Here is a 25111-nt window from a genome sequence, read left to right on the forward strand (position 1 = left end):
CTTGGAAAGGGACGGGGGTAACGAGTGAAGTTCCACGGGTGGCAGGAGGACAGCACGCCGTTCCCTCCCTCCCTGACGGGGCAAGCCCGGAACGGAGACCCGGGGTCTTGTTTAATAAACATTCCCTCCGTGTCCGGCCAGAGCCTGGCCGGGTTACAGAGAGCAGCGTGTAGGGGAGAGGAACTTCCCTGCTGGTTTAGCTCTTAATTTTCGTTATTCGAAGGAGAAGGGTGGCGGGGCGCGGTTTCGCCTGACGTGGATGCGTTTACGCCACCTGCTGCACCTGAAGCGCCGCAGATCGGCACCCTGTGACCGGGCAAACCCGGTCGGTTTTCGCTCTTTTCAGGCGGAACGAGGTTCGGTTTTGGTCCTTATTTACTCTTGTTGCTGTAGCCCTTGGGTCCCTGTCGAGGCCCGTGTCAGGGTAGGCAGGGCCACTGCGGAGGCCCCCGCTCAGGCAGTTAGAGAGGCTTTTTCTTCTGGTTTTAAGTAGTTTTCTCTTCTGACCACGGTCAGGGTTTATAATAGGAAAGGAGAACGCGGTGGGCTGCTTGATAGTGCTGACGTGGTTTGTCGTTGTAGCGTTAGTTTCTTTTTAAGCTGTCCCTTCGTGAAACATCTGTGCGGTGACAGGTTTTTCTCTCTGGAATCTTACTGTTTTCTGCTGTGAAGTGAGGCAAAGACTCTCTAGTGGGAAGAACTGGGGAAAAATAGTAAGTCAGAAGGAAAAAGAGTGCTCACCAACTCAAGTAAATCAATAGCTCTTGTATTAAAACATATTTTCATTACTGTGATTACTGACAATTTGAAACAGCCCTATGTTAGAACCAAAAGCAGGATTGAAATTAAGTTTGTGCAATTTGTCGTCACAGTGAAAGAAAATGGAAATTTGAAAAAGCATGGTTGTAGGAAAAGAGGCGGATAAAATGCCTTTTATCACGGAGGAGTGAGTGACTGGGGTAATTGGGAGTTCTTACAGACCTGTATGGAAATGGGCAAATGGGAAAAAAATAAATACTGTTAACAGCAGGGGGTATAATTCACTTTACAAACCCAAGAAATTATTTAAGCAGTTATTACTCTTGTGTATTTAGACTTTGTATAGGAGTAATTGAACTGTCAAATAGGTGTGACAGTGACATTTCTCCAAAGTTACTGTACTACAATTCAGTAACAACGCCCCAGTTATGATTGAAAAAACAACAAGCCAGTTCACTTTTTGAATCATCAGGATAGCTTAGGACACAGGGCGCAAGGCGATGGTAAAACATGTTTCCCAGTACTCTATAACTTTTGTGATACAAGTTGCTTTGTTGTTGCTTTGTTTTTAATACACTTGAATATAGTCATATTGGGCAAGATCCTTACCTTGTGTCAGGTAGCATTGCTATATTGAAAGCAGTGGCATTTTTTTTTTTTTACAGCATCTCATTTATATTTCTTTCAGTAAAATGTTGTTTTTGAAACTGTAGTCAAAGCATGGTTGTTTAATAGAAGGTGTTTAACAGAAGTACTGTTTTTCCTTTCCAACTGTCACAGGCTTAACAACTCACTGTAGTATAAAGTAAATAATACACATTCTGAACCAGGTAACTTCTTTGTTCAGAGTGTGCTCTTGCAGTGTAGCAATTTGCACTTTGATTAATAACCCACTTTTAATGTAATACATATAACCATTTGTAATCCTTAAATGTGGATGGCTTCTACTATGATAGACAGGCTTCTCTCATGCTCTGAGAGACCTTGATGTTCCAGCAGGGCTTTAGCTTTTTGACATCTTTATATTCGATTAAAATACAGCAACCTCATTGGAGCAGCGGTTGCTATAAAAGGGTCTAAACCATCATTTTTCACTTTTGTTGTACATGAGGAGTGAATAACTCTGGCTAACTCTGAGGCTTCACAAACATAGTAATGCCTTCACTTTATAATTTTTTTTCCTAAACTTTGTTCATTTTTTGTGGTCTTCACAGGTGAAAGTCATAAAATCAGCCTGAAGTGTTGATAGCCACATAAAAGTATTTATTTTCTTACTGAAATCTTTGCTACTTTAATTGAAATGTAAAATGATATGCTACAAATTTACTTTGCATTATGTGCCAGAATTTACTGGCAGTAATCAACAGACATTTAATACAGAGCTACTGTAGAGTACTGTAAGAATATGCACGCATAATTTAAATGAACATCAAACTTTGACATAAATGAAAAGGAAAAAAAAATCTTACATCACGCAGACAAAACAAACAGACATGTTCTTCTATCTTATAACAACTAAGGTGTCAAAACAGATAGGTTGTTGAGGAAACACGTGTCTTCCTTTAATAGATGAGGTGGAATTAAAACACCTGCAAATTACTGCCGTGGGTATGCTGAGAAGACAAGCTGCAAGGCTGTCATTCCCAGAAGTACAACTTTTTATGGTGGTATTTTGGGGAATTGGAGATAAAAGTGTCAGTGCCCAGAGAGGTGTATAGAGAGGTGGAGGAAATCCTCAGCCTGCTCTTCAGTTTTGGCATGCTATAGAAGTTTTGCTTGGTTTTGCCTCCGAACACAGAGAGAAATAGATAAAACCAGACAATGTCTTGGGTTGGTTTTTTTTTTTTGAAGTGTAAGGGTTTAGTCTTTGGGAAGCAGTTTTTAACTTTTTGTTTGTTTCGGTTTATGACACAACAAGTAAATCAATGTTTGATAGTAATGCACATGTTATAAATATCACTGTAATTGGTAGTTGATGTATTTTTAGTATGAAATATTGACTGCCCAGTGTTTGCTCAGTTACGTGTATGCAGACATATCTATCTGTGAGAATACAGAAGAGGCAGAGTTTATCAGGTTCTGTTAGTATGGCAAAGGGATTGTTTCAATGGCCTAAAACATAACAAGTATTAAAAGACTACTGATAGGATCTCCAAGAAATGGGGAAAAAAAAGAGTGTCGGATTATATACAGTATTCCCTAAGTATGCATTTACATGTGTGTCTGAGCTCATTAAAATTGTTAATTGCAGAGGAAAGTTCATCATTCTTGCTTTATTAATAACAGGCCAGTACAGTTTTCCATGCTCACTTGAAGCTTCTGTTGATGTCTGTAGCTGTTTAGAGTGTGCCTAGAATGCAGAATCAGGTCCCCTTGAAATATTTTGCATATAAATTAAGTTGCTTTGCTTCATTTAATTGGCTGATTTGGCTTTATTGCACTAGTGCAAATCCACTGATAATATAGAATTTTGTTGGATTAACACTGGAATACCTGGCACCAACTTTTTACCATATATTTAGCAACCTTATGCAAAATTATGATTTTAGTAATCCATGTTTTATAATGAAACAAGAAAAATGCAATACGATTAATTCCTTCAATAATTACTAGCCAAATAAGGCTTTTTATTTTAGACAAAAGACCAATGGTAACTGCTTCAGTGGTGGAAAAATTTTTCAAGGTTTAAAAAAATTAACCTTATTTGAAAGAGGTGATGATTTCAGCAGAAAACATCTAGTTCCATCAGGCATGGGTGCACTATAGCAAGATAAAAGTGTAATGTTTCAAGAAGTTTATTTCTTTGTTTTTTGTTTTTTTTTTTTTATAAAATGATGCTCCAAAATACCTATAAAACCCAAGAAGTTTTAGAAACAGTTAATTAGATACTTTATTTTTGTTATGAGCTACCTATTTTTTTCTCCCTTGGCATTAGAGAGTATCATATTGCAGAATAATGCCTATAGAGTGATTAATAATAGGTGCCACCATTTTCATTATATCAAATCTATCCACCCATCTTCTCCCCCCAGAGGAATACCAGATGACTAGTCAACCTCTAAAATTCCGATAAATGTTTACCTGGTATCTAAAATTTCATGGTTATTCCCACTGATGGAACCTTGGAAAGTGAGACACGAATCAATACCACTCAGAAAGCCTACATATGTGCTACCTTTACAGTTACGTAGTTGACTCATAGTAATTTTCTCATCCTGCATGCCTCCAGTAAATATTCTTATTGAACCCCATAATTCAACCTTTTAGGTGTAGCTTCTTGTTTCTGCAAAGAGATCATTGCACATGGGTTTTCTCTAAACTTGTAAATACAAGTCTCTACCGAGAAAGGTTCCTATTCTGTATCTGGATTAACATCCCTTTAGTTCCAAAGAAAACAGGTACAGATTTTATTGTCAAACTAAAGCCTTCCCATTCTATACAATGGCATAATAAATATCTTTTCCTCCTTCAGAGATCTTTTCATAATTTGACCCATTAACTGAGAACGTCAATTTGTTCTTTATAAAATACACCAGAAAAGAAAAGCACGTGTAGAAGAACAGTGAACTGCTCTCTGCTTGTTTAATCATTTTTTGTGATTTGTTTGTAATTCTACAAAGCTCACAAAGTGGTTTTTTGGACTTGCACTCTTACAGCAGTGCTGTATAGTTTTGTGTCTCAGACCTACATGCAACTGGTACAGAAGTAATCAGCAGTGGAAAACAATGACCCTCTTGAGAGCACTATGTGACCGTATGTTCTCATGTCCAAAGAAAGGCAAAAAGTGCCCTGTCGGTGTCTCAGGGCAGACTGAACTCACTGAAGGCTGTTAAATCCTGGTTTGAACTGAGGACTGTGCTTACTTGTTTTGCATTATATAACCAATACTGGCTAACTTTTCTTTCACGTATTGATGAACAAAAACTGCTGCTAGAACCTGAAGTTTGGTATGAGGCAAGGGATTATTTATTTAACATCAGTGTGGTGTCTGCAAATTTGTAGGGCATTGTAGACTGTGACTTTATATCAATTGCATTGCAGTACAGGTAGTAAGGAAGTGATAAAGCAGTGTTCAAACACTGTACACTTTGTACAGTTTGTGTTGTCCCCCTCCCCCCCCTTAAACCACAGTAGTCAAGCAATGTCTTATTTGATACATCCATTAATCAAGTACAGTGCACAGTTAGTAATTGCTTTGTTTTTGTGTTTGCTTCTTTCCTAGGTTTCTTGGTGTTACGCAGTTTTCTCCTACTCATGCCAGAAAAGCCTTTCCTTGCTTTGATGAGCCCATCTACAAGGCCACTTTCAAAATCAGCATCAGGCATCAAGCAACTTACTTATCTTTGTCCAACATGCCAGTTGAAACTTCTGTTTTTGAAGAAGATGGATGGGTTACAGATCACTTTTCACAGACCCCTCTCATGTCCACGTATTACCTAGCTTGGGCAGTGTGCAATTTTACATACCGTGAAACTGTCACCAAGAGTGGAGTAGTTGTAAGTATTGCTAATGTTCTATCAAATATGTTTCATTATTTTGAAAACTCTCACTTTTTGTGAGTGATCATAACATCAAGTACTAAAGTATTTTCTTGATTAGCATTCCTAAAATTTGCCAGTGTATTTAATGATGGCGTGTATTGTTTGGGACCTTTTCTGAAGGTTTGTCTAACATTTTTGGTTTGTCTGGTTAGCTCAGTAGGTGTGGTTGTCTGATATTTGAAGCTTTTAAATATGCCATTTCATTTCACTTTGATTTTCTTGGGAAGTTTTCTCCTGTTTTTCCTGTAGCCTTTTCAATACCAGTATTTGTGGGACTATTTATTAGAAGAAAGTAGTAATACTGGCAGGGTTTTCAGTCTCCTTCCTTCAGTACTGACATGTCCCCTGGTGTGCTGTGTGCTAGCTCAGGTGGCTGATAAATAATTCCTATCTTAGATCTCTTGCTAAGGAGCAGGCCTTTACAACCTATCAGCTTCCTGTGGAGGTCCAGGTTGATGGAAGGACTCACTTTCTGGAGCTGTTGTTTCCAAATATGGCATGATTCCAGGAGTTATGCCATGGAAAAAAGAGATAAAATCCTTTATTTATGTCAGTTTTGTTTTTATTTACAAGTATCAAGCTCAGAACTGTATAACAAGCCAAAACATACATGAGAAATGCTATCAGCTTAGTAGAATACTTCACCACGCTGTCATCTTGATTTTTCAGGTGAGCGTACAGAGAAACCCTTCCTTTTTAGTTAGTGATTAACAAAACAGAGCTAGTTTTGGAAGCAGAACGCTAGGCAGCAGTTTAAGCTGTGTGCCTGAGCAAAGGGGGTGTTTACCTTATACTTCTGCAAATGCTCTATAACTGTGCTGTAGCCTGGGGGCATGAGGAAGGACTGTAGGCCTCCCTTCCTTGGCTGATGAGGTCAGGAAGCACCTCCAGAACCACTTTTGGCTAGCCTAAGCATCAAGCTGCTGTGGAGGGAGCTGATCCCACCTGCTCTGAGCCAGAGGTTTTCTTTGCCTTTGTGCGCCAGCCCTCAGCTCTGTACAGCTGTATGATCTGTCTGAAAACTGACCTGAAAAAATAAATGAAAATGTGGTGAGTTTTCAACCAAACCAGTTCTCTGATCCAGCTTTTTGTGTGACTGCCAGAGTCCTAGTACAGATTCAAGTCTGTGCTGTAGATGAGGGAAGGTGGACCCAGACAGTCTTCTGCATTGGCATCCCTCACTGAGGCCATACTGAAGTGATCGGGAAATAAGGCTTGTTTTTTGTCACTGGGACAGCTGGGTAGGACACTGGGGAGCCCTTCACTCCTCTCCAGCCCTTTCATACCATGGCCAGCAGACTATGACACTACCCTCTGGTCCTGCAATAGAGGAGGAGGAAGCATGGCTAGGAAGTGGTTCTCTGAGGCGCTTTAACCTATGAGTGTAAGGATGTGGGAACTGCTGAGGCCATGCTTGCAGTCCTAGTGGTTACCTGCAGTGGCTGAAAGCCTTTGGGTTTGGTGGTGTTTTTTTTTATTTTCTTTTTGTTCTGGTTTTGTTTTGTTTTTTGGGCAGGTTGTTTCTCTGTCAGTTCAGTGAGTTGAGTTAATTTAGAAAAGGATCTCACAAATACCAGGGCAAAGAAGTAAGGAGGGAGAGGTGGATGCCTGGTTCTTAGTGTTGCTACCAGCAGATTAATTACCTGGGCAAGAGGGATTGCTCTTGGGATGACAAATTGGTTGCCTCTGGTCAGAGGAGCGTTCACTGGCCTAGTAGAACAGGCTGAGACATCAGGCCACTTCTTACTCTCTATTAACCAGTACTGAAACAGACTTCTATCTAAGTAGGAGTTGATGATTTTCATTGTAATGTACTCCACCTGCTGAAGGATTTGGTCTTAAACTAAGAACAGTCTGGTATTTTCAGCTTTAGAAAACACTGGTTACTTGAGATTCTCCTTTAGCTCTAATAAGATGGAAGTTTTTGGTGTATACTCTAGTAGGGAGGTCTTGTGTTCCTTGTGCTCTAATATAGTGTAACACTTGCAAGTTTGTCATATATAATACTACCCTCTTATCTCACTTTGAAGTGTCCTAGGCTCATCTGAGAAACAGCTGCAAGCAGTAGCTTCCAACGTCAGTGTAAGCAAATATGTGCAGCATGGGGGATGGACCTCAGACCATCAGTTTGAAAGATACAGCCTACTTCCTCTTTAATTCAAGGAGAATCTCATTTTCTTGTAGTGTTATTCAGAGCTCATATGCTGTAGACTTTTGCTGCTTGAGTAGGTTCGATACTCTGAAGACAGATGCATACTCATGTCTTATAGACAATAATTGATAGCTTTCTGCTGTTTTCATGTTTGGCAGAACTGTTCTCAAGACGTTAGGTTTAACAGGAATTGAAGAGAAAATCCAAGTATTAATTTGTTAGGAATTTGTGGCTACTAGAGCCTGATAGTTTTGCTTGAGTCTGTTGGTTCAAAGCATGTAGGACATACATACCTATACTGCACTGCCTTACCTGTACCGCTACACAGAACTTTGCCAACAGTTACGCAAGTCAGTGGGTAATCTTTGCAAGGACCTGAAGACCAAAAGCCTGCATAGATTGGGATAGTTTCTTACCCCCTAAAATTGTTAGTCTAGAGTTTTAGCTCCTGTTTTTTTATAATGCCCCTATCAGAGAGGGATATTAATGCTCAGGAATACCAAATAGTTTACACTGAGTTATTGGTTAAATATATCTTGCTATTTTTCAGTCCATTTGTGATCTGATCATCTTTAATTGTTTTTCAGTTTTGTTGAAAGAGTATCTTTTAAGGTATGAATTCATGGCAAACGCTTCCGTTCAGAGCTGTGATCATTCAGCTGATTTGCTGAGGTAATCTATCTTTTTGAGTCTGTTATATTGCAGTACCAGGAGTCCATGGATGCTACTGGGTGAATTTGAAATCACCTGAATCCTGGCACATGCAATTCTGAACTTCTTGGTTTCCTCTGAAGCCACTTGTTCACTAAAACTTGGTTGCTTCCATATCCATGGCAATGAATGTAAATGTATGATAAAAGTAAATTTGCTTCTAAAAATGAATGAATGTTCAGGAAAATAAACCGAACCTCCATATTGAATCATCTTGATAGGCCATTTCTTTTTTTTTGGGGTGGGAAATCATCCTTCAATTAATGCAACTTATATTGCATTTTTTTTGTAGACATATAGTAGACACCTAAAAGACTTCAGCTTGCATATACTTCTGCTTTTGTTTTGGCACTTTCATGAACCTGGTTTTGGCTCACAAAACATTTGGGGAGGGGAGGGCTGTCTGGTCAAATTTTGACAGCATGTTAACGATTAAAATCTCACCTCTCTTCCAGCTGAGTGATCTTACTAAAGTGCTATGGTCAAGGGTGGATAAACTCCCAGAGGAATAGGAGAAACAGTGGGCTTAAAAGCAAGTTTGTTTCTCAAAAACAGTTATCTGTTCAGTTTTTCTGAAAGAATGATATCGACCTCAAAATTAATTTGAACCCGAGTGTGAGATTCAGTACTGATCAAGCTATAAACAGAAACTGACTTTTGGAAAGCTTAGGTAGCCAATCAAAATAATAATTTTGATATATCCTATATAATTCTTGCAGACATGAAGATGTGCTATATTTCATACACTAAAATTAATTTGCAAAGGGGAATTAAGACAAGCTGTGCTTTTCTAGGAGCACAGCTTAGTGAATGTGAATCATTAGCATACCTCTTTAGTCCATATGGGTCTGATCAGAATCCTTTCCAGAGCAGGTAATTTAAAAGCAGAGTTGACTTTTTATATGCATTACAGATATATAGTATGTTGTTCAGATTTATCTGGGATTACAGGAAATCACTGCAACTGCCTTTGCCTTTGGGCAGGGGCTTGACTCCTGTGGACAGGACTGCGGTGCAGTGATCTATGCTGCTGCGGACGAGGGAGCAGTATAGTTCTACCAGGGTGCTGCCTGAGGTAATGCTGTGCTGAGGGAGGAGGGATGCCCTTAGGAGCAGGCTTAGCTGATCCCTGTATGGCCCTAGCAGTTGTGCCAGCTGTGGTTGGTGAAAATCATCTTTGCATAGTACAATAATCCATAAAACTCCACTTACCTCATGGTTGCTTGCTTCTACCTGTATGTTGTGTTTCCTAGTCATACCTCTTAAGTATATTCTTTGTCAGTAATTCTTAAAAGCAAAATATTGCTGGCTGGATTGAAATGTCTGTCACATCATCGCTCTGTCTCTTTCCTTCATTGTTGTCTTTATCTGTGCTTTCAATCCACCAGGCCTTTTTCTACTATTGTTACTTTATTTTTCCCCTGTCTGGATTTATTTTTACTGTACTTCATGTTTAGCTGTACTTCTATTCTACAAACCCTCTGTTTCTCATTCCTTTGTCAGGTGGACATGGAAACTCATATCTCTCAAACTATATCCTGCATGCCTTCTCACTGCCTCATAAGTTATTTTAATTCCTTTTTTTTCCCCTGCTAATTCTATCTTTTTAGTTAGTGGAATGAGTGAGTGCTGAGGGACAAAGCACAATATATTAGTGGAGATGAATGCATTGCTGGAACGAGATGTTTCAGGGAGATTCATCTTCTACCATTCTTGCCTTTTGTTGTGGATGGGGTGCGGAGATAGATATGGAAATAAAGCACCAACTGGCAGCTTTAAAGTGTTTGGCCCTTGTCAGGGGGAGTATCTGCTAAAAAGAAAGTGCGTGGAAAGGAGTGGAGTCAGGAGGAATTGTGGGCGCAGGGGTTATAAGACCAAGCGCAGGCAGCGCCAGAGCAGATGGGAGTGAGCAGCAGTGGAAGGAAGTGGCTATCTGGCTGGGTGGTGGTGAGTGGGAGGAGGAATGCTGATGGAAGGCAGTGCTGAAAGAAGAATTTTGCGTGGTTTCACTTTTGCTACTCCAGCTCCTATTCCAAAATGGCTGCAGCATATGTTGCAGGACTGGCAGTGTGTGGGCTTGACCACGGCTTGATCAGCTGCTCAGAGTAGGACCTCCGCTGGCTGGCTGAATCCACATGCGTTACATTTTGAAGAGACCTCTACAAGAGGGCATGTCTTGGTTTCAGTTATATTAAACGTTACTGGAGAGTCATCAGTGCCGAGTAATTTGTCATGATACAGAGAAAGACCTGGAGGCTAAGAAGGATCTTATGAGAAGAGTCGTATCACAATAAGGCCAACCTTTATTGCACTGCTGTAGTTTTGTTATTACTTTATCTAAGATGTAATTAGAGATCACAAGCTCCTGGTTAGTAAAGATCTTAATTCAATACTTTACAGTACAGTTAAGTCTTATCCTGGCGAATGAGGAGGAGCTGTAATAATCTGGCTAAAGGAAAATAAGATAATTACTGTTTCCGTAGTGCTCCCTGGCTTGGAGAGAGCCTGAATAAATGTCCCAGCACTGAATTCTCTTAGGCATGTGTTTGGGGCTTCACTCAGTTTGGCTCAGCATCATGCAAGAAGATAGAGTGGTCTCAAAAACACGATCCGTGCAGTAGTAGTTGCTTGATTCTGCACAAGTGAAAAATCATTTTTGCCCAGGAAGGCTAGTGAACAGAGTCATATAAGCAGACTTAGGTCAAAATCAGTGCATGTCCAATAGCTCATGTTAATTTAGGTCCAGTACCACAGGACCATGGTTTTATACTTGTCTTTAAGATGACTGGGGATAGTGTAGTGCTGCTAGCAATCCATGAGATGCTGGAGAGCTGGGCTGGGCATTCCCTCATTTGCAGTGCAGTGATCAGTCTGAGGAGACTGAAGAGCTGACTTTCACTAATAGTCTAAAAAAAAAATAAAAATAATCATGTTAAACAACTATTCAGAATAACTTTTTCCCCAGTGGGTTCCATCATTTGTTAGTTGCTAGGAAAAACCAAAACCATCAGTTCTCTCTAACATAACTCCGCACTTACTGTGTAGTTCGGCCTGTAGCTTTTAGAAAATTATTCTGTATTTGAGAAATGTATTAATATTTTTATGTAATAGCAGTAATGACCTCAAGACCAGGCATTTTCTGTCAGTTAATGACTACCTGGGTTAAAGGCCTGAGGCTCTTCCTTAGGCCCTCTCTTCAGCTGCTGGTTATTAACTGCCAGCAAAGTCTCTCTGTCAGTTATTATTTATTAATCAGTATTGAAGCAATTATACACCAGATAATTCTTTGTGGGTGAGCAAATTGGTTAGAGCAGAATGATTTAGCTATCAGAAGTAGAATTAGTCCTCAATTAAAATCAAGTTTACTTCCTCTGCAACCTGAATTTAGTCCAGCTCCAGAGTTGAGCTCTACTTTCTAAGCCCGCCTATACCTGAAAAGTAACTTTTGTTAGCCCATCGCTTACCACTGGGAGGCCACACGTGTACCTGATAAACAGCAGCTAATGTAGGAAGCACCAGGCCTATTTCTGAAGCCTGGCGCGATGCAGACTTGTAATGTTTAATCTTTATATGTCCTGGAATGCTGCTCTGATAGTGATATGGTGATACCCCCATTAATTTTTGGTTTTCATTACAAATGTTCCACTCTTGCCTTCCCCAAAACAGCTTTCATCAAACAGTTAAAAATAAAATGCATGTTACAAAGAATGTGTTGGGAGGTATGCGGTTATATTGAGCTAGAAAAGCACGCGCACGTATGAACATGGATAGGTGTGTTTGTGCTTTCTTTTGCTTGTAAGAAACTTTCTCTGTAGTAACAACAGAAAGGCTGGTTCTACAAGTATCTTTTACTCAGTTCAGTGCTTACTACTGTGAATTGTTTTAGTTAAGTGGGGAACTGTAATATAATACATTAGCAATCCAAACAAATCGTAGCCTTTTCAGATTCACTGCATCAATATTTGTTTACCCATTCTGTTTCAGGTTTGTATATTGAAAATGACTTCTAGTTTATTAATTTTTAAATACTATAGCTACAAAATATGCTACAAACAAACAAAAACCTATGTGATCAGCATCCATGCTAAACTGAATATGCCAGGGAATCTGTTAAAAACATAAATTGCAAACTTGCAATCCATTGTTATTGATTTCTGGTTGAATTTGCAAGTTGAATGCACTAGGAAAACACTGTACATGTATTGTGCTTACTCCTTTAAAAAATGCTCTCTGTCAGCACTTGTAGTACATGCAGTATTTAAATGGATATTTGTTTGTTTTATTAACATAAACTCACAGCCCTACTCTGCAAATAGTATTATTGAGTTGAAAGACGCATTGTTTTGTTTTAGCTAGGAAGATCACCTGTAAGTATCAGGTGGCAGTGGTGTACTTAACTTTGTATGTAGTAGCAAGAAGACTGTCGAAAAGCACACTTCAGTTTCTTAATTTGTGGCTAATTTGGAGGTTTATGGCTTGCCTGCAATAATAGGGAGTCGAGAGAGAGAGGCAGCACATGTGATTCCTGACCTGATAGTTGTCAGAACAGCATCCTGATTGCAATTCCGTACCTTCAAGAGCAGTTCAGCCTGTAGCTGCTTCATCTGGGGTCTCTTCTGGCTGATGAAAAGAAAGGTCTGACACTCTTAGTACATTCCGCTCCTTCCCTGCCATTTGCTCAGAGGAGAGTGAAGTCCCTGCAGTTCCTCCCATTTCCCACATTACAAGCAGGGGAAGGAGGGAGATGGAAGAGGAAAAACTATTTCCTTTTCCTTTCATGTGCTAATGAGCATATGCTTAGTAGTATGTACTGTGACAATGTAACTCATAGTGAAGGCTGAACACTCGAGCTGTACTCTGCTTTCTGTACTACATTCTTTCATGTCTCCTTATGCCTCTTATGTTCTGCTGTCATATTTGACTTCATTAACTTACTCGTTAAGGTCTCTGTCCTTGGCATCAGTGTGAAATCTGCTTTCTGACATCCAAGGAAGGAGCAAGAGTCTATTAACATGTTTCCATAAGAGTCATACTCTTGCTATAAAAGCAAAAATGAAGTGCCAAATAATCCCTGGGAGGTATCTCGCCCCATGACAACGTAAAGGTGAACACATTCCTGCACGAGCCTGAACATCTGTCAGTCAAACCAGTGTTATCCCATATACCTACCATAGTAACTGTGCTTTGTGCAGTGAAAATGGATTACTGAGGCAGGTGGCTAAGTTGACATCTAGTTGAGTGACAGATATGCTATTCGTGAGGGAGGAGAGTGATGTGTACTTTTATTTATTTATAGACCAGTCTCTCCTCCAGGGTTTAGGTAAGTTTTAATCATATTTTTCATACAAGAACAAGAAATTTAGCCTATTTGTTCCCAGTTTTTACAGCCAGTGGTGGCAAAGAAACCATTTATTTCAGAGATTCATAACTGTTGCCAGTCCAGCCCCTCCTTTCCAGACAGTCAGGTGTCTGTAACATTCACCTTTTAGGCTTGCCTTTACCTGATTTTATTTTTTTGCATTGGAAAACCTGCACAAATACCATCTTATTTTTGCCTTTGTCCCAGTATTTTTGCTGCCTGGAGTAGAGGAAAGGCTCTATGGTTTGTGGTGTTACCCCATTTGTAGTAGTAGAGGACCTAGTCTGTTTGTTTGATTCTCTCTGAAGGTGTCTGTAGGGTTAACAAGACTCTCTCATTCTTCTGGTGGGGTGCTTTCACGCTTCAGGTACCTATTCTGAAGATTTTTTTGTTAGATGCCAGAATAGCACAGCTTCATAGCGTAAATGTCCTTTTCTAGGGTCCAGCCTGGCACAGACTGGCTTCACATGTCCTTCCCTGCTACTCTCCAAGGGTGTTGTTTGCGCAGGGCAAACTCTGCAGCTGTGAGAATAGCCAGGGTGACTCTGGACCGCCTTGCAGACGGCGGTCTCATTCTCGAGTTTGTTCCATCTCACAGCAGCTGCTGCGACTGCCCAACTGCTCGAGCCTGGCACGTGGCCCCATCCCCTGGCACCCCTCTCTTGCAGCGGGGTGAGGACAGGTGGCAGAGAACCAGCCGTGCTGGCTCGGTTCCACGGAACGGTACCCCTAGGAGATCCTCCACGGCTCCTGTCTGGCAGCTTTCTGGCTGCTGCGTGCTGTTGAGACATAGCAAGAGCAGCCAGAGATGAGAACTGAGCCTGTTATCTTCTTATTTGGAACAGCATAATTTGAAAGCAGATTATGTTTCTCTTTGAAGGGTAAATGACCTAAAGTGTATTAAAAAAAGTTATCCCACAGTGGATTATCCTGAAAAATATTTAGTGATGCGTTTTGTTTCACAGCATGCAGTGGAGCTGTGTGGCAGTGTGGGACAGAACGAGAAGACTAATACTTTGTTTATTTGAAATGACTACAGTGGGGAAGGGGATAAGAAGCAAAAGGTGGTTATTGGCATTCATGAAGGGTGCCTCTGGCGGTACCCACACTTTCTTCCCTCTCACCCTCCCTTTCCTGAGAGCAGCGGATAGTTTGGTAGTCACAGCAGCTTGGAACCTCAATTAAGAGTTCGTATCCTCAGGACAGCAAGCAGTACCTTAGTTAATAAAGACAAAAGAAGAAGGGAATAAAAGGTGGAGGAGGAGGAAGGGAAGTGGATTCCTATGGATTAATTTCAAAGAGAGAAGTATACCTACTGAATCATTCGCATACCACATAGGTGTTTCTTGTAGTTTTCCAGTCCTCTGGCTAATTAAATCACAGTCCATGGTTCAACAACAGTACATCATGCTGTGTTTTGTTTTACTGAAAAGTGTTCCTATATGTTTAAAATTTGATAATGTTGTTTTGGAGTAAGTTCATTGTCACCCTTTAAATACCATGGGAAAAAACGGAGATTGATTTATACCTGGTGAGAAAGTTTTTGATGATTTTTTTTGTTTGACCTGAGTAATTCAGATAGAAGCCCAAATCTGTATGTGGGAATGTCAATGAGCGATAACATGTACTGCTTCATTTACAGTCATATGTATGAATGCATATGCGTTCATAAAATAAATACTTATATTTTTGACTACTGCTGCATCAGAGAAGACGTAACCTTTTTTTTCTTTCCTTCAGAATAAAGGAATTATTCTCATCATCTTGTGGAAGTTCTGCTAACTGGATTCAGGTGATGGAAGGGGAGTGATGCCCAAACTTGGTTTTCTTCTCTTCATTATCCTTTGTTTTTTATTCCTTAGCAACTCCATATGTTTAAAATGTGTTGAATATGCAGTTCTAGAATAAGAGAACAGAGTCATCAGAAGGAATATCTGATATATTTCCATCCACAGTACTTTTACTATATCACCTTTCTGTGACAAGCACCAGCAAAGGTAGTAGTAGCATTCTGCCCTTATTTGGAAGCTTCTTATCATCCCATGCTCAAGTTGTATTCATACAAATACTTGTCCATCTACTTGCACAGAGAGTATGCATCTGTAATGCATATAAAGTGTATGTTTCCCTTTGTGCTTGAATTTAAAAACTCTTGCTATTCAAGTTCCTATTGGGAAGGGAATGTATATTATTTCTTCTCTATTCCCTTTGTTTCATTTGAATGAGCACGTATCAGGGGTTTCTTCTGGAACTTGAGACCTTCCTCAGTTTGAGGTTTAGTTAGTCCATGGGGCTGTGATTCTTAGTATGCTTTATTGTGATCTGCTGTTTTACCTACAAAATGTGGAGTGGTGTTTCCTTTTTGTGTTTGGTTTAAAAAACCCCCACAAAGTTATACTTTACTTTCCTTGGAGCTATTTAATGTTTGTTCTTGAGCCAAGCCCACTTGGTGTGAACTGGAAATTTAGGCAGTTAATATGAGCAGTTCTAGAATTACATTGCAGTCACCCGTTGACCCTGACGATCACTTTTAAAAAAAATTAATATGCAGAGGATTAAGAGATAGAGCAGACTCTATTAAGTTTTCTACTTAAAAATATTGCATCTGTTGTGGACAGGGATAGCAATGAGTATATTAAAGTTAATAGGCCCTAAGACAGTAGAAAGATGAATTCACTGGGAGTATGGTATCTTGGTATAGAAAAAGAAAGTTTGAAACTTTTCCTTGTGTCTCTGTATCGCTTGGCTTGTGATGATCCACAGAGGACCGGTCGTTCAGAGTTGCCGTGGGAAGTATTGTGTAATTTATCTGCCAAGTCAAGTCACATTAACTTCTGGCCACAGGAAACACGTGAGGCATGCAGAGGAGATAGTGTGGTAGCTTAGAGTTAAGAACCTAGTGCAAACATTTTCACAACAGTGATGTGGAAGGCATGAAGAGGCTTCAGAAAGTGAAAGAGGATGAAAAAGACCGCCTCTCAGAAAGCTTGGGACTCCTTGCTATGGAACAACTTTGAAATGCTTAACTAGCTTGTACACGAAAGCTGCTTGAGCAGCAGAAAAAGTTCAGCGAAAGCATAATTTAGGTATGGAAATGAAGATTTGTAATTTGCATGGCTACAATAGGCCATATTATAACATTTGTCTTTACTACAAAATACTTTGATGAGTCACACATGACTAGGAATGATTATACTACCATGAAGTATTGTGAGGATAAAAAGGATCAGTGAATCATAGTGCAGCTGGTAGTGTAGAGTTGCCTGGTTTCATGGTTCTGTTATTCAGGGGTTGGTGGCTAAGAAGAAATATCCTGAGTACTGTTTTGTACGTATGTATGTGCCTTACCAGCATTTAAAGTATTTAAATACATTTAATTATACAGTCTATTCCCTAACTGAACTCACCAGTACAATGATACCTTGCAGTACCTACATGAGGAAGTCCAGAATAGACCAAAACTGATTTCCCTGCAGAATCTATCTGCTCTGAAAGATGCTTCCTCTCAAATGCAGAGGAGGTTTACTGATTCTGGGGTGTTTTCATGAAGTTGAACTACTGTAACAGTTACAATAAACCTTTACAAGTTGAAGTGCTTTTCTGTATTTATTGAGCTCTGTCACCTGAACTTGGACAAGCTTCACCCTACCTACCAACCCTTAACCACAGATTTTCATATCCTTTTCTTTCTTCTTCAGTGACTGCACTGTGGCATCTAGGCACTTCAGACTTGCTGTCTTTCAGGTCCGAGGACTTCTGTGTTTTTCATTCAGCAGACAAAGTTCAAATAATGTTGCTGAACTGTAGGTTGCAGTTTAGTGTTGTATGTAATGCAGCATAGCTGAGAGCTGCAACTGAACAGAGTTTCCCGTCCCCCGCCTCGCCTGCACACTTTGGCTGTATCATTTCTGTCAGATCTAGTGATCTGTGGCTAAACAGTGAGCCTGTTCACTGCAATAATCCAAAGGGAAACTAACGAAAACATCTAATAACCTTTTGACCAAACCATCTCACCCAATATGTGGATAGTTCATGGATCTAACCTGGGTGGAGGAGGAAATGTGCAACTGTCCTTTTTAGTGATATGCTATCATAAGTGTGGAGTAGGAGCAATGTAGAACTATCTTTGAAAGTACTTTGCCACGCTCTGACTGGTGGAGGTGTTACTCTTTCACATCCAAGCTGCTCTCATTATTACTCAGGTGAATAAGTTAATGCCAGGTGCTTGGTATGTGTGAATTACAAGTGAGACCCTTCAGAAGGGCGAGATGTTTTTACCGTTTCTCTGTCTGTACCTCACCTTCCTGATTATTAAGAACCCACTACCAGTTATTTCCTGGAGTCTTAGCTGTGTTGGTCACTATAGTTGGAGAAAAAAGCCCTGTATTATCCACTAGGAAAAGGTACTGTGCAAGGGACCCCCAGCCAGAGCTGGCCTCCAAGTCATGTGTTAGATTACGCTGAAATATTTTTTTTCAGTCTTTAAAAACCCCAATGCTTATTGTAAGAACAGCCACAGAGGAAAATATTTTACCATGTTCTATATGGAGACCAGTTTAGAGATGACAGCCAGTGGAGTATTACTCCTAGATTCCAGCGATCAGTGACCCTGACCTGGAGTTATACATGGGCCACTGGTTTAATAGCCACCAAAGGACCTGCTCTCTGTGAATGTACATTATCCGTGTTGGAAGCTGTTGCACTTTGCTCTCCGTGACAATTGGTGGCAACAAGATCTGTATTTTTACTTACGTGTCTCGTTTACTTAAATGCATTTATTCCATGTTTTCACTGGCTGCCCTTTTCTTCTGCTGTGATGATCAGTGACTGGTTGTTCTTCATTTGCTTCTTGTGTACCAGTCCTGATTTTACAGATGGTTTAGCTGTCCCTTTTTCAGAACTCAAAAGTGCTTAATCTATCCTTGTATGGGATTCACTTCCCATCTCTTCCTATTCTTATCACCTTTCTCTGTGCCTTTTAAGTTCTACAGTGCCTGTTCTGAAGCGCTGAGTGAAAGAGAGGGGAGGTGCCACAACTGCCTGCAGTGCTCAAAGTTTATATGCTTGAGTTTGTTCTGTGGCATAATAATGTTTTGGTTTTTATTCTTTCCTTAATCAGTTGTAACATTGTGTTTGCCTATTGAATATCTGCTGAGCACTGAGCTGATGTTTTCAGAGAGCTGACCACAGTGACTCCAAGAATTCTTCCCTGGGCTATAGCCAATTTAGACTCTATTACTGTGTATATATAGTTATGGGTTTTTTTTCCTATTTGTGTTTCTTTGCACTTACCAATGTTGAATTTCATCTGCCACTTTACCAACCAGCCACTCAGTGTTGTGAGATTCACCTGCAGCATTTTGTACATGTGACTATTCTGAATAATTCTGTGCAGACTGCACACTTTTCTGTTTGTACGTCCATGTCAGTTCTGGACACATTCCTTATTGCTTGTCTCTGCTGGCGTGGCAGAAGAGTTCATGACTAGCAAGAAGATGGCAGTTGCAGGTTCTGTTTTGTGGCAGGAAACTCTGATGGAACTTTACTGAAAAGTCTTGCTGAAAAGGATTCTGGCAATGTGATAATATACACGCCTAAACAGGTGAATAGAGAATACAAAGGTTATTGCTAGAGGCCATAGATAATTGTGGTTGAGGTCACTGCTGTGTGAGAAGTCTAGTAACATTAGTGATTGCAATTGCTGTGCTCAAGTTGACCAACATCTTCAACACTTTGAGTGTATTTTAATCAGTGTTAGCTGACCTGATGTAGCTGTATCTGTTCTGGAATATTCTGAATTGCTCTTTAGGTTCTATTAACTCTATTGACCAGACCTCCATTGACTGACAGTGGAGGTACAGATACCATTTGTATGCAGACGTGTACGTCACAGGGACCTTTAGGACCTGAAAGACATCTGAGGTGTCTGCTTTGTGAAGCATCACTGTAACCATAAGCTGTAGTGTTTTGACTGTAATTGTTACATTGTTTTTTGAACAAATCTTAAGAAATTAAGCATTCTGCTTTATTTCAAGAGGAATGTGTTGTCTGTCGTGACATTAAATACTTTGGCTTTGTTTTGGTGGGAAACAGGGTTAAGGCAATCTTGATTCAATACTAACAAACTAAGAATGGCAAGTCCAGCTGGTGAATTGAAAAAGTCAGTTGTTTGCACATCCCTGGTGAGATGCTAACACACTTAAAGGCTAAGTACTAGAACACTGGGAAGATTTTTTTCTTCTTTATATTCCCAGTTTTTCTGATTCTTATGGAATGCTAGTAATCTACAAATGTAATAAGTTGAAAGCAAAAAAAATTAAAGTTGTAAAAATTGTGGTTCTGATATATGGAAAACTGTTTCTGCATTGGTCACTTTATTTTTGTTAAAACATCCAAGGCTGCAATGACAGGAAAGTAATTTCTCTTCTTAACGGAGAGCACATTAGAACCATGAAAGAAACATCATGTCATTCTTTGAAAGTCTGTCTGTTCTAGAGAAGGACAGCTAGTGAAATACTTAACTGATCTTTATATAGCTGGTCAATGCCAAATACACAGTGTCTTTGGGAACTCCAAAATGGAAAAAAGTTGGACCTTCCAGACCTGAACTTTTAATCTGAAAGAGACTGTCTCTGGTTTTGTACCATTTTCTGCTCATCAGCATTCAGCAACACTGCAGGATAGAGGAAAAATACAGAAGCATAAGAAAAAGATAAAAGGAGACTGGGAGCTGAAAAAAGATAAATGACTTTGCCGTCAGTGCAGTATAATGAAAATCAAATCAGTGCTTGGCAATGCACAATTGCCCAGTATGGCTAACCCCAGACAGTGTTTTAAGTAAAATACATGCCTTTTGTATTTTATTCTTGTATTCATATAAATATAAATGACTTTGTTATTAGTTGATTGCAGGGGAAATAGACATCCTGATTCTGTAAAGTCATAAGAATGAATGTGACTTGCATATTTAGTGTCTGTTCGGTTATTGGCTTTGCCAGTAATGGAATTTTGTGGCTGCCAGAGTAAGGCCTGTTACAACCCTTCTTCAGTTTGTTTGGGCTGGGTATAAAAAGATTCTGCAAGCAGGATACACTCACCTTAAAAGTGTAAAACAATTATTTGTTTGTTAACGCACACAAAAGGTACCTAGGAGTTAATGAGCTACTAGGCTCAGTGTTAGTGTGCTCACCCTTGCTCAGTCTTTGCTGGCCTGGCAGGTGTTGGCTGGGGAGGAAGGATTGTCCTGTGTGGCTCCTTTCAGTAGACTCTCAGCGTTGCTGAGCTGCCGTCTTCCACCAGTTCTGATGATGGTGATGACTGGAGGTGATGATTCCCAGTGGGACCAGCTAACCTCTCTCTATGGTTTTATACCTTTGTGTTGGTATTTTCGTCTTGAATCCCTGAGCTAGCAATGATGTTCTCATTAATTTTAACCTCTGTAACTTTTATGTTTTTATCTGCCTCCAGACTTTCTCATAGCTCTTCGTCTGTAGTTACACAGCTAGGCAATAGCAGAGATGGACCTTGGCATGCAGGCAGCTGGACCCCTGGGTGGTGAAAGCAGAGCTACCAGAGAGGGTTATAGGCTATAGTGGTAGTATTTACATGACTGAGTTACACTGTAATTGAAAGTAGTATAAAAAAATAATTTTAGCAAACTTATCAATTTCATTTTATCAAAAGAAATAATAAAAGTACCTTTTCTGTGTTATTTTCAAATAATATTAATGTTTCAAATTATTATGCATTGGCACAGTGCTGCACTGTTTGTGGGAAATGCACAATGGAAAGATAATTCATTTTATAATGTGCCTATACTGGAATCAAAACACAAAAAGGAATCCACAACAACTTTGAAAGACTTTTGCAAACTTGCATTTTGTTCCGGATTGGATCTGACAATGTATTTTTAATGAATGTAGTCTTGAACATCTGCAAACTGTTTGCAAGCTGGAATTTTCTTTTCGAATAGCTGACTGTGGAATCACAGACTCTGTAATCATGGATGCTGTGCCTCCACAGTACCTATTTGCAATATAATAATATAATAATCATAATAATAGTAATAATGAAATCCCTTCCCTCCCAGTTAAAATTCAAGGTTCTGGATAGCATTTCATACTAGTATAATGTGCTATTGGCTGTTTATCATGGCTCACAGATGACTGCAAATGGCCTCCAAACACCTTGTACAGCTGAAAATACACTTGTTTTCTGGGTTGTTCCTCTCCAGCTTCTTCATTTTAGTAAATGAATCCCAGAATCCACAAGCATACAGAAAACTTCTGAACCAGAGCTCCTTTTTCTTTTCAGATGAGACTACAATGTACAAACCTGTTGGGAGCCCTGTTTTTGTGTCCACAAAACGAACTCAGGTTGCTGCAAACTCTCTCATCATGGGAGTTAAATGAGACAGAATTGTTCACAGGGTCATATTGTTCCATCTATTCCTGAACTTTCTAAATGTTTGTGTTGATATTGATTGTTTTAGATTTTAAGTCCTTGAATACATCCATATTGAATGCAGTGCAACGTATAGCTAGGAAAACTACTGGTATATAAACTAGCAGAGATAGGTAACATACCCACTAAGGTCAGATGTAGACACCACTAATTTAAATGGAGAGACTGCATAGTTATGATCGTGCTGTGTAATGTGGTAGTAAATGCATTGCAGATCAACTCTTCAAACGTTGCAGCATTCAGACAAACCCTTAAGACATTGCAGACAAACCCTTAATCTTGTGTTTGCTTTCTTGGCTCGGTTTTGTTTTTAAGCTGCAGGACCAAAAGGCAGTGCAGTGCTATCAGATCTTTTCCTTGCTGTGCTTACTGGCTTGCTTATGTGAGCGACCTAGTAACTCGATCTATTTCCATCATTCCTGAGCCCTCAGTGACCTAGGATTTGGAGTTTGTTCTGAAATACCTGCTCCTTCTAGCATGTGAGGAAGATGCTTCAGTTTTTATGAGCTCAAAGACCACCACCTATTAAAGTGCCTTTTTTTTCCCCATTCAGTACTACCCAAGAGCTTTCAAAGTGCCTATTGCTCAAGAGTCTGAAAAACCCTTAGCCAGCTCAGCAGTAATGACAAAGTAAAAATCAGCATTCAGAGAAGAGTCATTTCTCAGGGTCTTACGTGAGCATGCTTTGCAGAGTGTGCAAGTGCATCAGTGAAACTCGGGTCAGAGAAGACCGATGGAGCGGCCTTTGCTGCTGCTTAAGGGTCTGCGATACGGTGTCCGGATACAGAAAATAATGGAGAAGAATGTGGAGAACGATGGCTGTTAGCTGACTTACAGCTATCGCGCAGCTCGTATTTGACCCCATTCCTGCGTTGGCGTAAAATGAATGAAGCACATCTGTTCTTTTTAGGGAGAGATGAGTAATCCTCAGTGGAGTACAGCGCAAGTACAGCATGGAGATCCCTTAATGGGCACTGATGTAGCTGCCTCTGGAACGGAGAGTGGGATAGCAATGTCAGCAGAGCGTCGTGTCCCAGGTCATTTACTGTGCTGCAGGTCAAGGCTTATTAGCTCAGACATGGCTCTGCTTCTGCCATACATGTGTCTCTGAGCGATGCTGGACTGTACCGCGCAGCGATGCCGGTGCGCCTGCTAGCTCCTCTGCGCCATGCCCTGCTGCCGAGGAGAGCTCTCAGCTCACAAGCGCGGTCCAGGCTGCTGCTGAGGTTGCTCGTGTCTCCATGTGCCATCTCCTCCAAAAGCTTACCATTTTCTGAGACTGAGCATCTACAGGCCTCCAGTGATCTTGTGGTTAGCTTGGGGGTTTTTGTTAGAAAGAAAACCAGCGGTGAAGTACTCTAGTAATTGTTTAACATAATCTGTGACTACTAACCTTTTTTATTGTTTTTCATGAGCAAGCTGGGCAATGATCAAATGCAGCTGTAAAAGTCACAAGGCCTGTTTGGATTTGTAAGCCTAATGCACGGAGGCACTTGGGAACAGCAGCTGGCAGGGTAGTTTTTGGGAGTCCCTGTAGTATGGCAGCTGGAGGCTGACTGTCTCTCATACGCTTAATCCTGTGGGGTGCTGATGATGAGATTGACTGGTCCTTGAACCGGGGAACATTTTAAGCTTTGGCCTTTCGTTTAAGGAGTCAGTCAGCACTGTGAGCATACAGTCTAACAGCAGTGCTTCTCCCTGGGACTTCTTTCTTGTTCCCTCTTTGTTTTTTTTTTTTCTTTTTTTTTTCCCTTTGCTCTGCCTAATAGGAAACAGCAGCTTTGAAGACCCTCATGGGAAAAGTGTAGTAGATATTTTAGAGGTGGTAGCAACAAGCTACTTGAGAGCTTTAGGTGAAACTGGCAGCAGAATATTGGTCAGTGATATTATACAAAGGTTTTTCTTAGAAGCTTCTGGTAGCAGTTTCCTTCATAGGCTCATCTGAAGACTCTCAACTTGTTACTAGTTTATACTTTCTCAGCCTAGCTCCTTCAGTCCTTGTCTGTTTTTGATAATCTTCCTGCATCTCCGTGGCATTAGTGGCAGTTTGCCTCTTACAGAAGTCAAATTTTCAAGAACAGAGATCCCACTCCTCACTGACACTTTGTTGCAAATAATTAGAGTACACAATCTGGGGGACAGGATCAGCCCCTTCCTCCTTCTTTTCCATTGTCCTGCCAAAAATAGAGTCAAGCACCAGAAACTTGGGGAAAAACGGTAATTCAGGTCCTGTTCTGATACGCTAAACCTAGAGAAAGCTTCCTTACAAAGTCCCCGCTGTATCCTTTCCAGTCTTTATATCCCATGGAGGCTTCCAAAAGATTTTGCATTTGTTCATGTCAGTACTTGCTAAAGCGCACAAATGTTCTTGCTGCCCGTACACTGTTAATGTTGCCCCTAGTAATTGTTCTTAAAGTTTGTTAATCTGCAGATCCTCTGGTTGTAGAAACAGCTTATGCTGTGGGTACAGATATGATGAAAGCAAATAAAGCCTGCCATTTTAAAGGTTTACCTTGCACTGTGCAGTCAGGGTATGTCTCATGAGAAGGAATGCTATCTTAGACTCTAAGAAGGTGTTAAAAAGAGAGAGGCTAATGAAGCTGTTACATTGACTTGAATGTCAGCTGGAAGCTAAGCAGGGGAATAACTTCCTTCATCAGCTAGGAAAAGAGAAGGAAGGACTGTTCAAATAGCAGCGATCTGCTCCACTGTCAGCAAAGGAAGTATCTGTGCAGTCTGTTTTATTGTGCTAGGAAGTGAAGAAATGATTGTGGCAAAAATGCTTTTGTCTTCCAATTTCCCTAATTGACAGGCTATTTAAGACTTAAACCTTTACTGTGAGTTTGGTTCTGTCTGTGGTATGACCACCATGCTTGCAGCATCTAAAAGTTTGGAAACTAGGTTTCAGAAATATTTCTCTTCTTTCCATCTTTCCATAATCCGTTGGACCCTGTTGTTGCTTTGTGCTAGTTAGCTTCCCGGGGAAGGGTTTGCCTTGACTTTTTTCTAAGAAAGGGTTTTAATCCTGTTCTTCTTAGACATGATCCTGTTCTAAACAAAGTATTTCAATGCCAACCAGCACGTCAGTATGAATGAAGAGGTCAGCTATCATCAAGTTGTTCTATT

The 25111-nt window shown here is 40.3% G+C and overlaps 1 protein-coding gene across 1 annotated transcript in view; it reads left to right on the plus strand.

Moving 5' to 3' along the window:
* Positions 1–25111, plus strand: part of TRHDE (thyrotropin-releasing hormone degrading enzyme) — a 213789-nt gene that overhangs the window by 901 nt on the left and 187777 nt on the right. Inside the window, exon 3 of the mRNA XM_010561962.1 lies at positions 4982–5255. Within this exon, the coding sequence (XP_010560264.1) occupies positions 4982–5255 (274 nt within the window). The remainder of the gene's footprint in view (positions 1–4981; positions 5256–25111) is intronic.

This window comes from Haliaeetus leucocephalus, unplaced genomic scaffold (genome assembly GCF_000737465.1).
Source record: "Haliaeetus leucocephalus isolate CR32 unplaced genomic scaffold, Haliaeetus_leucocephalus-4.0 Scaffold151, whole genome shotgun sequence".
NCBI classification, from domain to species: domain Eukaryota; kingdom Metazoa; phylum Chordata; class Aves; order Accipitriformes; family Accipitridae; genus Haliaeetus; species Haliaeetus leucocephalus.